Source organism: Apus apus, chromosome 7 (assembly GCF_020740795.1).
Source record: "Apus apus isolate bApuApu2 chromosome 7, bApuApu2.pri.cur, whole genome shotgun sequence".
NCBI lineage: Eukaryota > Metazoa > Chordata > Aves > Apodiformes > Apodidae > Apus > Apus apus.
The window spans coordinates 19,307,911-19,323,330 of NC_067288.1; the positions used below are offsets into that span (position 1 = coordinate 19,307,911).

Genomic DNA, 15,420 nt, shown 5'->3' on the forward strand with positions numbered 1-15,420 from the left:
CTGCCCAGCCGCCGCCCGCGGGGCCGCGAGCCCAGCGCAGCACCGCCCGCCCCCGCCCCCCCGCAGCACGTGACCCTCCCTTCCCTATCACCGGGTGCAACCAACAGCTCGTGCTGCCATGGAAACCTCGCGAGCTCGCCCCCGCCCCCGCGGCTCGCGCGGGGGGGACGGAACCGGCCGAAACGCCGCGAGGTTTCTCCGTCGTTCTGCGGCACCCCAATGAAATCTCGGCCGAGATCTCGCGAGATTTGGGTGCGCTCCCTCCCCCCCTCCCGAGCACGATGCCGCGCAGGAATGTGAAAGGCTCCCGCCCGCCGCCATTTTCTTTCTTTCTTGGCAGGCAGCGAGTGGGGCAGGAAGCGGTGGCTGACCGAGTATGGCGGACTATTCCACGGTGCCCCCTCCTGCTTCGGGCGCGCCCGGGGGAGGCGGCGGTGGAGGTGGAGGAGTGAATGATGCTTTTAAAGACGCGCTGCAGAGGGCTAGGCAGGTGTGTGTGTGTAACGTGGCTGTACCAAATCAATGGGCCCCCGGGTCCTGGGGCCTGGAGGCAGCTGCTGAGCGGGCCGCGGCGTCTGAGCCGCTGGAGGAGTGCGCGGGCTGCGCCCTGCCGGCGCTTGGCTCTGGGGAGACCCGCGGAGGGGACCCTACGGCCAGGATGTGTCTGCGGGGTGGGGGTGGGGGGAGCTTTGTCCCGCACCCTCCCCCCCCCAGCCGCGCACGCCGCGCCGAGCGCCCGCGTCGCCCGCCCTCCTCGCGGCGCGAGAGGCTTTTCCAGTCAGACCCCGGCTCCGCCATTGCCCGCTGGCGGCCTGAGCGCCCGCCGTGCCTCGGCTCGGCCCCGAGCGATCCGCGCCATCGGGGGCGGCGGGGGTAAGGGGAGCGGCGTTGCGGGATCCCCGCTGCCGGCCTGCGGGGAGGCAAAATCTCGGCCGGCGGTTGCGGCGTGCCGCCTTATCGGGAGCTGGGCGCCTCGCCGCGCCGCTCGGGCGGTGGAGGGGAAGCAGGGCGGGCGGGTCCGCCGCGCGGCCCGTATTGTGTTCCCCGAGGCGCCCTGGCTGCCCGCTAACTTGCTCAGACCGGTTGGGCAGTGCTGCGGCCTGCGGAGAGACGGCGGCGAGGGCTGCCTTTTCGGAAGCTCTTTATCCCGAAGTTTTATTTGTAGCTCTTGCACCACGGGCGGTGTTTTTATTGTTTTTCTGGTAAATTTCTCACTCCGTTTGGTCATAATTTGTCATGGCTTTTAGCAATATTTGAATACCCGTTGTTGTCGGGACGCCTAAGGGTTCAGATACTTTTAGCGGTTAGGCCTTCTGTGAGATACTGCTGTTTCTTGAAAAGTGGGTAGAAAAGAAAAAAGCCTTATTTAGAAAAAAGTTTCTGGGTTTTAAAGGGTAGGGTTGGTTGGTTTTTTTTTCAACGGATGAAGAAAATATAGGATGTTTTACTGATGAAGAATGAGCAGAAGACATGAAAACATGTCCTTGAAGACATTAAAAAATAAAATTTCTGTAAGCACAAGTGTTTCTAGCAGCAGCCTTTACTTAATTTGGGTCGTCTTAATATGCAATGTCTGAATTGCTTAAAATCACTTAAAAATTTTGGAATTAATGAAGTCTGACTGAAGATTTTTGTTTGTTTTTATTCACAACATTTGCCTTCTCTTCAGATTGCAGCAAAAATTGGAGGAGATGCTGGTACCTCAATGAATTCAAACGACTACGGTTATGGAGGGCAAAAAAGACCTCTTGAGGATGGAGGTATGCACTCACTACTGCTACATTTATTTTTGTTGAATATGGCCACGGTGCCAGAACGATTGCAGGTGGATTTTTTGTTCGTGTTTTTTTGTTGTTGTTGTTTTTTTGGTTTTTGGTTGTTGTTTTATTTTTTTCCCATAGCACAGCTAAAAACATTTTGTTCCCTCTATAGATCATGACATGCTTTTTCATTTTTAGTTTAATGGGGAAATTTGTTTTAAAGCATTGTGTTGTAACTTGAAGTGAATGTAAGCGTGGTTTCAAAGATTTCAAAAGTGGTTTGAATGCTGTAAATAGGAAAATGTGTTCTGGGAGGGGAGCAGATTAATTCATGGTTGAGAAACGCTTACACAGGTATGTCGTTTAAGTTTTTTGTGTAGGACTGATTACAGTTTGCAAATTACAGTTAGAGTAGGAAGTGCTCACTTTTTGAATTTGATTGTTTCATATGCTTTATTACTGCACAATTTCAAATAAAAGTATTAATGCATTTCATGGTAAAAGCATAGGACTTTAAAAAAAGACAGGAAGGTAAATTTTCCACCTTTTTAGACGCTTTGCTTAGTCTAATATTTAGCCTGTAGCATGTGTGAACCCTGATAAGATCATACTTAAATCTTCCAACTTATTGCAGCTTTTTGGATTTGCCTTATACTGCAGATAAGTTTTCTTCTGAAATGTGTATGTGTCTTTTGTCTCTTACTAAACAGCCAGTTTGAACTTAGCAGGGTTTGATATGTTTAGTATACACAAAAAATCCTGACTAAATTGTGGAAAGGAATCTTTCTGAGGTTGTTGAAATGTTCTCCTAGGTCTCACAAAAGAGCAATGCCTTTTTTTCCTTTAAAAGGATTGAAACTCAGTCTACAGAATGTAACTAAGGCTTTATATCAGGAGTTCTTGTGTCCTGTAATAATTTTTTTTTCTATTAACAGTGAGGTTTTTAATATACAAAAATGAGCTAATGATGCTTCAGATGATATATGTAATGTATTCTTTTTATTTTATGTGTAGATGGCTCTTGGACAAGTCCGAGCAGTACAACACACTGGGAGGGAATGCCCTCTCCTTTTAAAGGCAGGAATTTTTATTTATTACCTGTGTTTAGTATGTAAACATGACATAAACTAGTGGATCTTTCTGGATTGACACAAATATTTCTTGGAATATGTGTCTGAGTTTTTGCTGCACATAAATTATGATGGTTCATATATAACCTTTATTTTGGGGTGGGAAGGAAGCATCTGAAGTCTTACCTTTTCAGATATAGGTTAATTATGTCTTTTATTCCTTTACTATACAGAAAGGATTTAGATGGTAGTGATGTAGTTGCTTTGAATCTGCTTTTTTTTGAAGTTTTATGCTATGAAATGCTTGACATTTGGATAGGAGTTTCATATCAACATTCAGATTGAGATTGCATTGCCATGTGATACTGTTGTGTTTTCAGATGTTTGATCTAGATTTGTGGTCTTTGTCAGAACTTCCTTTCTTTATATCATTGTTGATTTTCGTCTGGATTTTTTTTCTTTTTTACAATAGAAGCATCATTAGCTTGAGCAACCAACAGAGCTAAACTTTGTTCCGTGTCTTAGTTAAGTTTCAGTGACTGGGTATCTGTGAGCAATTTACAGCGTGTTCTGAAAACTGCCTTTTGTTAAACCACTGAGTAGATAATATGGAAAAACCTAACATCTTTTCAGCTATACTAACGAAGTGCTGAGTGGTCGTGGGATTCTTTCTTTTATTCAGATGATCAACTCCCTGAAATTGGAGGAAAAAAAAAAAGAAAGGAAAAAAAAAAAAGGGGGACTAAAATACAATGGAAAGTTACAATTCACACTAAAAGGTGTAAACACTTACTGATTTTCTTGACAAAAAACATTTTAAAAATCTTAATTTTGCAGATCAACCAGATGCTAAGAAAGTCGCTCCTCAGAATGACTGTAAGTAATTTTTATTTTGTTGCCAAAAAACCCTAAACAAGCGTAACATTGAAACAGTGTTCTGGTAGGTGATATTTGAATCAGTAAGATCATAAGAACGGCTGGGTGTTTGTCTTATTTTCTTAAAGCAGTATGAGTAGTCTTTGTAAAACTTGACAATGTAGTTAATCTTAGTTGGTTTTAAAGCTCTTGATATCACTTCTTAAAAAGTCGTACTTGGACAAAAGTTGATACAGTGTAGTCTCATTATCAAAGGAGAAACCTAACTGTAATCTATACTATTTGTTTTAATTTAATTTTAATAATATTTGTTTATAGCTTTTGGAAATCAACTACCACCGATGCATCAACAACAAAGGTAAAAGTTACACTTTTTTATGTAGAGTTTTCCTTTTTATTGCAAAAAAGTAGTTTTAAGAAATTTTTCTGGAAAAGTGGTATAAATACATAAAGCAGTTGCTCTGTGTGATCTGTTGAAATTTAGCTTCACCAAGTCCCAAGCCAGCCACTTCAAATGCATCTACATTGGTGTCTCTTTCTTTTTGCAGCCTAGACTGTTCATCAAGCTTAATAAAAGGTTGCTGGTTTTAACTCTGTGAGCATAGGTAGCATAACCAGAAGGTAGAAGCAGACTTGAAGGGGTGGCACTATTTTGTAAATAAAAAGGAAAGCTAATGGATTTTTTTAAAAAAAAATCTGTAGTACAGTGTATTGCTCAATCAGCTACATTTGTTAAAAGAAAATTTAATAGTTTTTGCCATTAATTTCTTCCCTGAACAACTGCCTGCAAGTACTATTCTTATGCTTTGGCTAGTTTTGGTAGGTGAGATGCTGAAGTTTGTGGATTTTTAGCATACTTCCATGGATATACAGATGAAACTTAAAATGGTACACTGACCTTCGCTATACGACATGTATTAATAGCAAAGAGGATGAAGGAAACTTAGATCAATTCATACTATATTTGAATGGTTTGTGGTCACTTTTGTATATTTTTAGTTTACTTAGTACTGTGCTTGTGTAATGACTTCTAAAACTAATGGGAGGGAAGTAAGCCAGAGCAATAGTCAGGGACACTAGCTTTCTTGATTTTAATGGAAGGATGTATGTAAATTTAATGCCAGTTTGGTCTCTGAGTGGCGGTTGGTTTTTATTTGTTTTAACGTTCTCTTTAGGTCTGTGATGACAGAGGAGTACAAAGTTCCAGATGGGATGGTTGGATTCAGTAAGTAGTGTGGATGTGGTGGTGTAGTATAGTGAGGGATAGTATCAGGTGGTGTTAATACGAATAACCTTTCTCTTTTTTTCTTTTTCCAAGTAATTGGCAGAGGTGGAGAGCAGATCTCACGTATACAGCAAGAGTCTGGCTGTAAAATACAGATTGCACCTGGTAACTACTTGTGTTTGTGGTTTTTTTTCTTTGTTTATTTTGGTGGGGTTTTTTGATAGAAAGTTCAGAAGGCTAGTCATTGTTTCTATGCGCTTGAACCTTCAGTCAAAATATATGTTAATATTTTGTGCTGATCTCAGTTAACAGCGTCTAAAGAAATGCAATGATAGTGATTGTTTTACTTCAGTGAAGTTCCAGTAGTTGGTATATTATGTGTAATTTCATCATCTCTGAGTAAACGCTACTGCTAAATTGGTTTTATTTTATGACCACAGATAGTGGAGGCCTGCCTGAAAGATCATGTATGCTAACTGGAACACCAGAGTCTGTTCAGTAAGTAAAATAAATTCTGTGTGTTCATATTTAGCTGTGCAATACAGTTAACTTTTTTTAGCTCTAAATACAGTGTTTTGATAGTATGTTAACATCATGTTTTTCTTCTATTGAAGAGGCAGTCTGGTGACGATTAAGTGTATAGATAAGAAAAAAGGCCCTGAACCTGCAGTCAGTACAAAAGTACATGGCATTGTCTTCTGTTGCAGCCAGCCAGGCTGGTGTTAATGCAGTTATTCCTTTATGGGAATTTTCTTTATAGTTTATTTTGTCCACGTTAGAGGGAAGAGTTTTTAACTTATGTTATTACTGTAATTATGGCAACTTATTTAAATATGTGTGGTGAATATATACTTGCTTTTGTCTGTTCTTCTGGTATTGGTTACAAGTACAAATGTCTTCGCATGCTGAATCAAGAAGCAGCACCTATCATGCTAGTTGGTGTTAAAGCTAGGTTTATTTTAAAATCTGGGGTTTTTTGTCTTCTTATAAAACTAAAAATAAAATAGATCTGCCTTAAGTTTGACTGTTAGTAGAATAAAGAAAAATTATTGTCAAGGGAGAGGTTACCTGAATTACTGCTGAAATTAAGCAAAGTTTAAAAAGTAAATTTTAACAATTTCAGATCTTCTCATTAACACAAATATGTTAACATTAACATTCAATATTTTAAAGTAGAAGGTTTCCATTTCTTGTTTAGGATTAAAGTTTGATTAATGTAACTATATTCAGGGATGATAGTCATGTTTGAGGAGGTAATTTTTACTTACATGTGTTTGGTAAAGAACCAGCATTAGTATTCTGACATGGTGGTGGGTTTCGGTTTGCCCATTATCTTGAATGTAATCTCTTAAGTTACTGTTCGAGATTTACTGAGTTTACTTCATTTTTCTTTACAAAAGCTATTGCATTTCTTCTGCAGAAACTTAATTTAAAAACAAATTAAAAAAAAAAATTCCAAGCAGGATAGGTGTGGGCAAGTGATACTGGCAGGAATGTGTATTTGTAAATGTCTGTATTCCTTCACAGATCAGCTAAAAGGTTACTTGATCAGATAGTTGAAAAGGGAAGACCTGCCCCTGGCTTTCATCATGGTGATGGACCTGGAAATGCAGTCCAAGAAATCATGATTCCAGCAAGTAAAGCAGGTTTAGTTATTGGAAAAGGTGGAGAGACAATTAAACAGTTACAGGTATATATGTTTCTTCTTTTAAACATGTGATAATGCCAAATCTGATTTGAGTGGGTATTGACTGACCTTTTGTCAAATAGGAACGGGCAGGTGTCAAAATGGTTATGATTCAAGATGGTCCACAGAACACTGGTGCAGACAAGCCCCTTAGGATAACTGGAGACCCTTACAAAGTTCAAGTAAGGAGTCCTACAGAATTCAAAGCATTTTAAAGTTCATTCTGATGTTGCAGTACCTAAGTGAACTTTAATTTTTCTTCTAGCAAGCCAAGGAAATGGTGCTGGAGTTAATTCGTGATCAAGGTGGCTTTAGAGAGGTGCGCAACGAATATGGGTCAAGAATAGGAGGAAATGAAGGGATAGACGTAAGCATGGTTGAAAAACTTGTTCACTGTATTTTGCAATGTTAACATTAAAATGTAAAGCTGGGTAATGCCTCTGAAAGCTCTTAACAGATCCCAAAAGTGGTTGTGGCATGTAAGTATTACTTGATCAGTGCAGAAATGATGACTTTAAATTAAGTGCGTCATTCACTTTACCAGCAGTTCTGAACAGCTTCAGCTATCTGGAGTTTTTTATAAAATAGATACATTTTATGGCCTTTACAGAAGAATATTTAAGTCCATTTCTTATGCAAGTCTTAAGCTTTTAGATGCTCATCAGAGGTGAGGCTGAAAGTTTCATCTGCTGAAAGTTTCATCTGCTGGAATCTGCATTTTACACCCATTGGAACTTACGTATCTGACAATGAACAAAATTCACTGGAATTGCTGCCACTGAGATCATATAGTGCATAAGATTTTTATGCTGCTTTTCTCCACGATTTGCTAGGCTTGTGACTTCTTATTAAAAAAATGCATGCTCCAGAAAGCCCTAAGTAGCATAGGGCTGGTCCTGATTTTCCATTCTAATATGTGACCTTTTAACTTTGTGAATTTGGTAGGAATATCTTGACGTTTTGTTGGGTTTTTTTCTCTTTAAGGTTCCAATACCACGATTTGCTGTAGGTATTGTAATTGGAAGAAATGGAGAAATGATAAAAAAGATACAGAATGATGCTGGTGTTAGGATCCAGTTTAAGCCAGGTTGGTAATATGTGTACAAATTTTTGTGAATTGAGTGAATGTTTACTGGATTACATATACTGGAATAGTGTGTTTTTATTTCAGATGATGGAACAACTCCAGAAAGAATAGCCCAAATCACAGGACCTCCTGACAGATGTCAGCATGCTGCAGAAATTATTACAGATCTCCTTCGAAGTGTTCAGGTTGAGTAATACGTTGTTTACCATTTAAAATCTGCCACACTTGAAAAGAGTGTGTAACTAAAAAAAATAATGTAACAGTTTAATTTGAATCTACTTCAAAGTTCAGTCTGGAATATGAATGTCAGCTTTTATAGTTGCAGTTTTGCATGTGTCAGAATGATAATACTGATTCAAAGTCATGGCAGTTCTTGATCTGGCTGCTTATTCTGTTGTCTTGTATTAACAGTCAGTATGCTGCTACTTTGGGTTGTAACTGTTGTTTAAAAGGCAATTTAAATGCTTATTTTGAGATGACTCTCACTGCTGCATTTATAGAAGGCAGACAAATTATTTTTTGTGTATTTGAGTCTTTCTGCTTTCTTCTATACCCTTTTTCATCTTTCAGAGTATCTTAAAATGTCTTCTGATAAAGATACCATTTCAGCTGTTGAAACTGAGTAGTAAATCAGTTTCTTCTTAGCGAATGATGGGATGTAACTGGTTTGCATTAATAATTTGTTTGCAGTAATTCTCATAGAAGGTGCTAATTTGTTGCCTTTTATTTTTAGGCTGGTAACCCTGGTGGACCAGGACCTGGTGGTAGAGGAAGGGGTAGAGGCCAAGGCAACTGGAACATGGGGCCTCCTGGTGGATTACAGGAGTTCAATTTTATTGTTCCCACTGGCAAAACTGGATTAATCATTGGCAAAGGCAATGTATCTTCTATATATGTATCTATATGTAGTTAAAAAACAGCTTTTCTAGCAGTGCAAGTAGCCATACTAAGCAGATGTGTCAAAAGAAGCTTTTCTTCTTGTTTCATGTACAGTAGAGCACCATAATATAAAATCATAACACTCAAAACACTATTTTCAGATTTTTCTCACCCAAACAACGTACCTCAGTATTTAAAAGTTAAGAACCAATTAATTTGTCTGATGCTGTGGGTTTTTTTAAGTAATAAAGGCTGAGTTATATTGGTAGTGTTTGGTAGATTCTTAGATGATGTATCTTAAAATTAACTAGTATTTGATACTGCTTGATTTAGCTTAGTGCTATTGTGGCTATAACTCACTCTTAAAACTAATTTCTATGTATTCCAGTGGTCTTTTACAGTGGAATCCTGTAACAATTTATGAGTGTGTTTATTAAAATAATTTGTTTTCCTAGAATTTTGTTTTTAAAATAATTTACTGTGTGATTCTCACATAGTTCAGTTCTTGATGTGGAAAGTTGATTGGCTTGGGTTTTTTTAAACTTTATGCTCATAAATGATACAAGTAACTTCTCAGAATACTGCAAGAGGAGGAACTAGTGTAGGAAATTAAACATTCTGGTTTTAGTCCACTGCAAAAATGTGGACTTGACCATCTGTTCAGCTTCTGGGTTGTTCTTGTCATCTGCTTGCCTACTTCTTAGTAGGGAGGTTAGGCTTTAAGGTAGTATTTATGAAAACCATGGGTATTGGTTGTTATTCATGACTAATCTTCCATCTTTATATGAATGGGAAAAAAAAGCAACAGTGTAGGAATTCTTTGCTATGCTTTCTGGGTAAAAACTGCAGTCTGTAATCTAAAAAAAAAAATTAATTTTTACTAGTATATTCCAGTCAACGCTCTGTACTACACTGAAGAGGATCTTTTAAAAATTGTTGTGATAATGTTCTTGAATAGCTCTTATAGTTGTCTCTTCTGTCTTCACCTTCTGTGCTGTTGACTTTCCCTGATTTTGAATGTCTGTGTTTTTGCTTTAGTGCTTGTCATAAAAGCTGTATCTTGCATTGTAGGTGGTGAAACTATTAAAAGCATAAGCCAGCAGTCTGGTGCTAGAATAGAACTTCAAAGAAATCCTCCACCTAATGCTGATCCAAACATGAAGATGTTTACTATCCGTGGAACACCCCAGCAAATAGATTATGCACGACAACTTATAGAAGAAAAGATTGGAGTGAGTATATAGCTGTATTTTTGTTTATTGTAACTAAGCAGAATAGAAAGCGAGTCTCATTCCTGAAGACTTCTTCCATTTCACTTCTAAATTACTTACTCAGATAACAAATTGATAATAGTAAATCATAATCTGGGTTTAAAATAATATAAGCATAACTTCACATGGAAAGAAACAGTGGCTATCGTTAGGGAAATACAGTGGTGTTGTTTTAAGATGTGTTCTGTAAGATGCCCCCTGTGTGCATCATGAAAAATTTGATGACTTCAAAGATATCCATGATATTGTTAAAGCTACTGAAGTGTGTGTTTAGTTTTTCAGTCTCGGTATGTTTAGGTAGAGTTTTAATCCAAGTTTAGCACTTTAAGTTCTGAGCACTTTTTTTACGTATGTATGCACACAATCAAATGTACTGCCTCTTCTGGTACCTGATCTTACAAACAGATTTAATTAGCAAGATCAGTCAGATTGGGATGTATCACTGTATTTTAAAACACTGACAGTCTTGGTTAGATTGTGGGGCTTTTCAGTGCAACTTGAGGAAAAAGTCCATGTTTGTTTGTAAAATACTTTTATTTCCTCAAGGAAGAACTGAATTCAATTCAACTTTAATATTTGTGCTACTCTTCTTACAGGGTCCAGTAAATCCATTGGGTCCGCCTGTTCCCCATGGACCCCATGGTGTTGTTCCTGGCCCACATGGACCTCCTGGACCACCAGGTCCTGGTGCTCCCATGGGACCATATAACCCAGCTCCTTATAATCCAGGGCCTCCTGGCCCTGCACCTCAGTAAGTACTACTTGAGCTAGCTTCTTTGTTTGTAGAGTGACTGTGGGACTAGCTTTCACTCTCTATCACTTGATCTTTTATAGCGGTCCTCCAGCTCCATATGCTCCACAAGGATGGGGAAACGCTTATCCACACTGGCAGCCACCAAATCCACCAGATCCAGGTAAGAAATGTCACAGTTGTGCTGTAGTGTGGATATACCTTGAGTAAATCCATTTTGTCCTCACAAGTTTGTATGTTTCACAGTTAATTTGTGTTGCACCAGTAAATCTGAAAAACCTTCTCTTCTTCAGGCTTTCCTTAACTTATTGTCAGTTTACATATGTTTTAGACTTCACAGGTGTTGCTTATGAGACGTTGAAATTGAGTTGTTAAAGTTGCAATACTTCTTTACTAAATGTTACTGATACTGCATCCCAATTTATGAGGCTTTTACCAAGACTCTTAACTAATTTAGTGCAAATCAGTTCATTTTTTGTACAGTGGATGTTTTTATTTTAAGTTCTCTAATGAGGATATGCTTTCTTTAACTAGTAGTCAATTACTTTGTATTTTATTTTAAACAATGCCCCTTGCAATCTCAATGATTCTCACTTTGCACAGTTTATTCTATATTACCTATTTTTAGATTTTGTTTGCCTATATTAGGATTGTTTCTCGAAGTCTGAGACAGATGTATTTTGTTCAGTCTTTTTTGAGTGATAGAACTTCTGTTAATTTCTGTTAATACAGTAAAACTAGTTAGGACTGTGTATTTTGAGGTATTGATTGTAATACATCTGTATTTTCTTCTGAAACCCATCTTTGTAGAAATCTGTTTCGTCTTTTTCTGTTTATCTTTGTCAAGACCAGGAGTTTTTACTTTATTACAACTTCCCAAAGTTTTAGTATCCTGCTTTTCTTTAATTTACATCCTTTGATTGGACTAGAACATATGGGGAAACAGCACTGCAGTCACAGAAGGCATGGTAAGGTTAGATGCTTGGGTCCCTTGTACCTCACTTGTTTGAGGCAGAGCTTCTTCAGAACTTAATCCAAAAGATCTCAATTTTATTTTTGTTATAAATGGAATAAATATTTTCTGATGGCCACAAGTCCTGACACAAGTTGCATCAGTGAAAAAGGGGGAGGGCTTTGGAGGATGTTACAATCTACAGAGAGTTCTGTTAATGTTCAGATCTTTTATATATCCTTTCTTGGCAAAGAACCAACATTTCCCTCCCTTTTTATGAAAGCTCTTTATGCATGCAGTTTAGTGTTTAAAAATGCCTATTGTAATTATTTACAAGTAGGATGTTTTGCAGTGACTTGCCTTTGAAATCTCAGTACACCAAAAGTGTTACTTAATTCAAAACCACTGCCAAAATGTTACAGTCTTTTTTTCTACCACCTCTTCATTATTTACAAAGTAACTTACCTATATAAGGATCTGTAAGGAAAATGACAGTTATTAACCTTGATATCATCTTGATGATGATTTTATAACCATTTTTTTGCTAAATGCTCCTCTTAAAAATCTAATTGTTTTTCTGTGTGAAGTTGAAGCTGGTGTTTCTTTCAGCTAGCTTTTATTTGGATGGGTTTTGTACAGTTGTCCACTTAGTTGCTCGTTTCAGTGTAACAACTGGGTTATTGTAGTATTTTTTTCAGAGGTGCTTTCTCCAGGACCATGCTTACCTCTTGTCACAGGTGAAGGTGGAGCTAGTTACTACAGATTTATTTGGAAATTTAATGAATCCTCTTCTGTGTTCTTTATTCTAGAAAAGTAGCTACTAAGGGGAAGGAGGGGGGGAACCAAGCAATGGCTTATTTGATATTTGCAGGTAACATTAGAATATAGTACATGCTAGCTTAAGTCCACTGTTGTTGATGGAAGGAGTATAATTTATAAAGGAAGCAGCATGTTAACATTGTTTTATGTGTGCTGATACTGCTTTGTGCATCGTACGTGGTTACATCTGACTTCAATGCTAAATTAAAGACTGCAAGAAATGTGTTGTGGTTTTCTTCTCCTTTAATGCCTTTTTCAGGGGATTTCTCCTTTCTTTTCCATTAGTCTCTGCCTTACCTATTTTTTGGGGGGGGCAATGTACTTCCTTTCCCATATATAATTATCTAAAATAATCAGTTGTGTCTATTATGTCTTTATGTGAAGTTCTTTCCTCAGTTGGCTGAATTTATTTACAGATACTTTTAAAGTTGCAAATAATGTTAAAGAATGCTGGTTGTGTTATAGAACATGATGTTCTCTAATAGCTTTGCAGTTTTTGTGGATTGCCAATGTGGTAATGTAATCAATCTCTGTGATTCAGCAAGAATAAGCCATTCCTGAAGGCTAAATGAAAAACAGAAATAAGGCTCTAGGAAGCAGCGTTGTTGGCCTACCTAGATGTAGTTAAAAATAAGGGAAGCATGGAGATAGCTGCAGAAGATGCAAGTGTTGCTATTACTTGTTATACCAAAAAGCTGTAAGTAAACAGTGGTGCTTTATAGCCATGTATGGGATTCAGGTTCTTAAGATACTGTGTGCTTCTATGTTTTGCTATTAACTTAAAGTTTAACTGACAAGCATTGTGAATTCCTAGTAAGATTTATATTCTTCTGTTTCAGAAATACCTATTTGGCATGCCTCCTCCGCCTCTGCCAGTGTCATTAGCGGGAGGTTATAACACAAGTAAAGCCACTGAAATTGTTTGGTGCTGGAATGTTTCCTTCTTGCTTCCATTTAGTAACATGACTGTTTATAAATAAACTTGAAAAACTGTTTCTGTTCATCATGTTTAAAAACTGATAAATTACATTGTCACAGTAAGAGTTTTAGAATTATTTTATCTCCTCAGTCCTATGAAAGTACTTTGTGCCACACACTTCTCTGAAACCCAATCCAAAAGTTTGTTCTAGAAAGGATACTGACAGTGTGTACATGGTTATTTGGTTTAGGCGGGTTTTTCCTTTTAGGAAAACACGAGTGCTTAGAGTTAGTTGAAGACAGTATTCTGCTCATATTACTTTTATAAATGCTTGTTGTTTTTTTTCATAGGTAAGCCAGGGACAGATCCCAATTCAGCAGCATGGGCAGCTTATTATGCTCACTACTATCAGCAGCAAGCACAGCCACCACCTGCAGCCCCTCCTGGTGGACCAGCTACAACCCAAACTAATGGACAAGGTAGCTCTCTAGTAAATTGCATACATTTCTCTTTGCTGGGGGTCTAGATGCCCCATTACCTTTTTTTATAGATGTCTTCATATATTGGGCAAATTTATTGTAAGGTAGCTGGTTTTCCTGGAAAACTCTTGCTTAAAGCATTTCCTTAATTTCAGCAGTAACAAGGTTCATGTAATATACTCCCAAAGAGAATTTTGCTGCAACTTGGGATGACTTAATTACATCTACATAGTGCAGTCAGTCATAAGTAAAAACAGAATGCGCCAAACTGTTTATTGTTACTTGCATAGACAGTTGCATCACTTTCTGTGGTTTTATGACAAGTAGAATTGTGATACTTGGTTCTTTTGGTATAATTGTTGTTCCTGAATGAGTCTTACCACTCAAAGTTTAGGTAGTATTTTGTACTCTTGACTGGTGTGCATTTCCTGAATCTTGAAAACATACTGAACACTTTAAAAAAATCGTTCCTTTGTGGTGTGTTCTACTAATTGTTTGTAGTAGCTTGTACCACATAGGTTTATAGTGTCAGATTTGAGTGGCATGTCTTGGGATTGTTACTGAAAAATTAATCTGATTATTTGCAAATTGTTCTATATATGAAACAAAACCAAGTAGTTTTATTTTTAATGTAACTCAGGAGATCAGCCAAATCCAGCACCAGCAGGGCAGGTTGACTATACCAAGGCCTGGGAGGAGTACTACAAAAAAATGGGTACGTGTGCATGGTTTTTTCTTGTGCATTGTAGAATATTTTAGGAAACTTCATATCTTGCTTGATATTTTTTCTACACTGCAAAATATAAGAGGCCTAAAACCCTGCTGAAAAGCAGACTTAAATTGTGTTGTGTTTAAGGCTTGTACTTGTGCTGGTCATTAGCACGTCATACATAATAAGATAAAGATATTTGATCATTTGGAAACAACGTTTTTTAAATACTTCAATATGTGTATTTTGAAGTATGTGTTGTAAGTTTTTGGGGTTCAGCTTTCATCTACTTAATGAAGCTGGTTTTTTTCTTGTGTCGTAGTTTCCTGATGCTCTTAGGATGGGATTTTTAATTTTTTTTTTCTTATAACTTCCTTTCTGTGTACCAGGTTATTAAAGCATCATAACTAGCTTTCATGTGTGTCCTGTAGCTTTGTATGCTGAGGACTAGTGGGCTCACGAATGCCAGTGCTTTTTCTGGTATCTCTGTTTGACAGATATATTTCAGCATCTGGTTTGGGTGGGTGGGAGAGTTTGGTTTTCTGGCTTCTAGCAGCTGCACCTTGTTTTCTCTTGGAATTTTAAAAAGCATTTGGAGTTAAGATAATAGGTTGCTTAATTTCACTTACCAGCCTTCTGCCAGGTAGATCTGAAATTATTTGCCAAAACATAATGTATCTTTATTATACTTTATTTTGGCACAGCATAATTGAAACAGAAAACATATTTACTTCAAGAATGTTGGCTGGCAGACTAAGGAAAACTGCAACAGAATTTTCAAAGATGTTTGTGAGATATGATGGGCCTTTCAGTTTTTCCTCTTCCTGTTTAGTTGAACTATTTTATTTTTTTTCAATTTACTGTCTCTGTTCAGATCTCATTCTTCAATGCCAAGTTGAGTTTTTTTCACTACCTTTTTAAGAATAATTGTTGGGA

At 37.9% G+C, this 15,420-nt stretch overlaps 1 protein-coding gene across 13 annotated transcripts in view; it reads left to right on the top strand.

The window, feature by feature from the left end:
- Positions 1–261: 261 nt before the first annotated feature.
- The window catches only part of FUBP1 (far upstream element binding protein 1), a 35,068-nt gene continuing 19,909 nt past the window's right edge, over positions 262–15,420 (top strand). For 8 of the 13 annotated variants that reach the window (XR_007890111.1, XR_007890112.1, XR_007890108.1 and 5 more), the window contains exons 1-19: positions 276–490; positions 1,670–1,760; positions 2,775–2,837; positions 3,668–3,706; positions 4,025–4,064; positions 4,882–4,931; positions 5,025–5,096; positions 5,372–5,429; positions 6,459–6,621; positions 6,702–6,800; positions 6,884–6,985; positions 7,603–7,705; positions 7,790–7,890; positions 8,439–8,580; positions 9,656–9,816; positions 10,452–10,606; positions 10,690–10,769; positions 13,647–13,775; positions 14,416–14,490. Coding sequence is in view for 8 of the 13 variants with exons in the window: in XM_051625586.1 (XP_051481546.1) it covers positions 377–490; positions 1,670–1,760; positions 2,775–2,837; positions 3,668–3,706; positions 4,025–4,064; positions 4,882–4,931; positions 5,025–5,096; positions 5,372–5,429; positions 6,459–6,621; positions 6,702–6,800; positions 6,884–6,985; positions 7,603–7,705; positions 7,790–7,890; positions 8,439–8,580; positions 9,656–9,816; positions 10,452–10,606; positions 10,690–10,769; positions 13,647–13,775; positions 14,416–14,490 (1,837 nt within the window). In the remaining 5 variants the exon portion in view is untranslated. Of the gene's footprint in view, positions 491–851; positions 874–1,669; positions 1,761–2,774; positions 2,838–3,667; positions 3,707–4,024; positions 4,065–4,881; positions 4,932–5,024; positions 5,097–5,371; positions 5,430–6,458; positions 6,622–6,701; positions 6,801–6,883; positions 6,986–7,602; positions 7,706–7,789; positions 7,891–8,438; positions 8,581–9,655; positions 9,817–10,451; positions 10,607–10,689; positions 10,770–13,646; positions 13,776–14,415; positions 14,491–15,420 lie in introns of those variants that run through there. The other 5 variants (XM_051625589.1, XM_051625592.1, XM_051625590.1 and 2 more) reach the window with 5 other exon arrangements.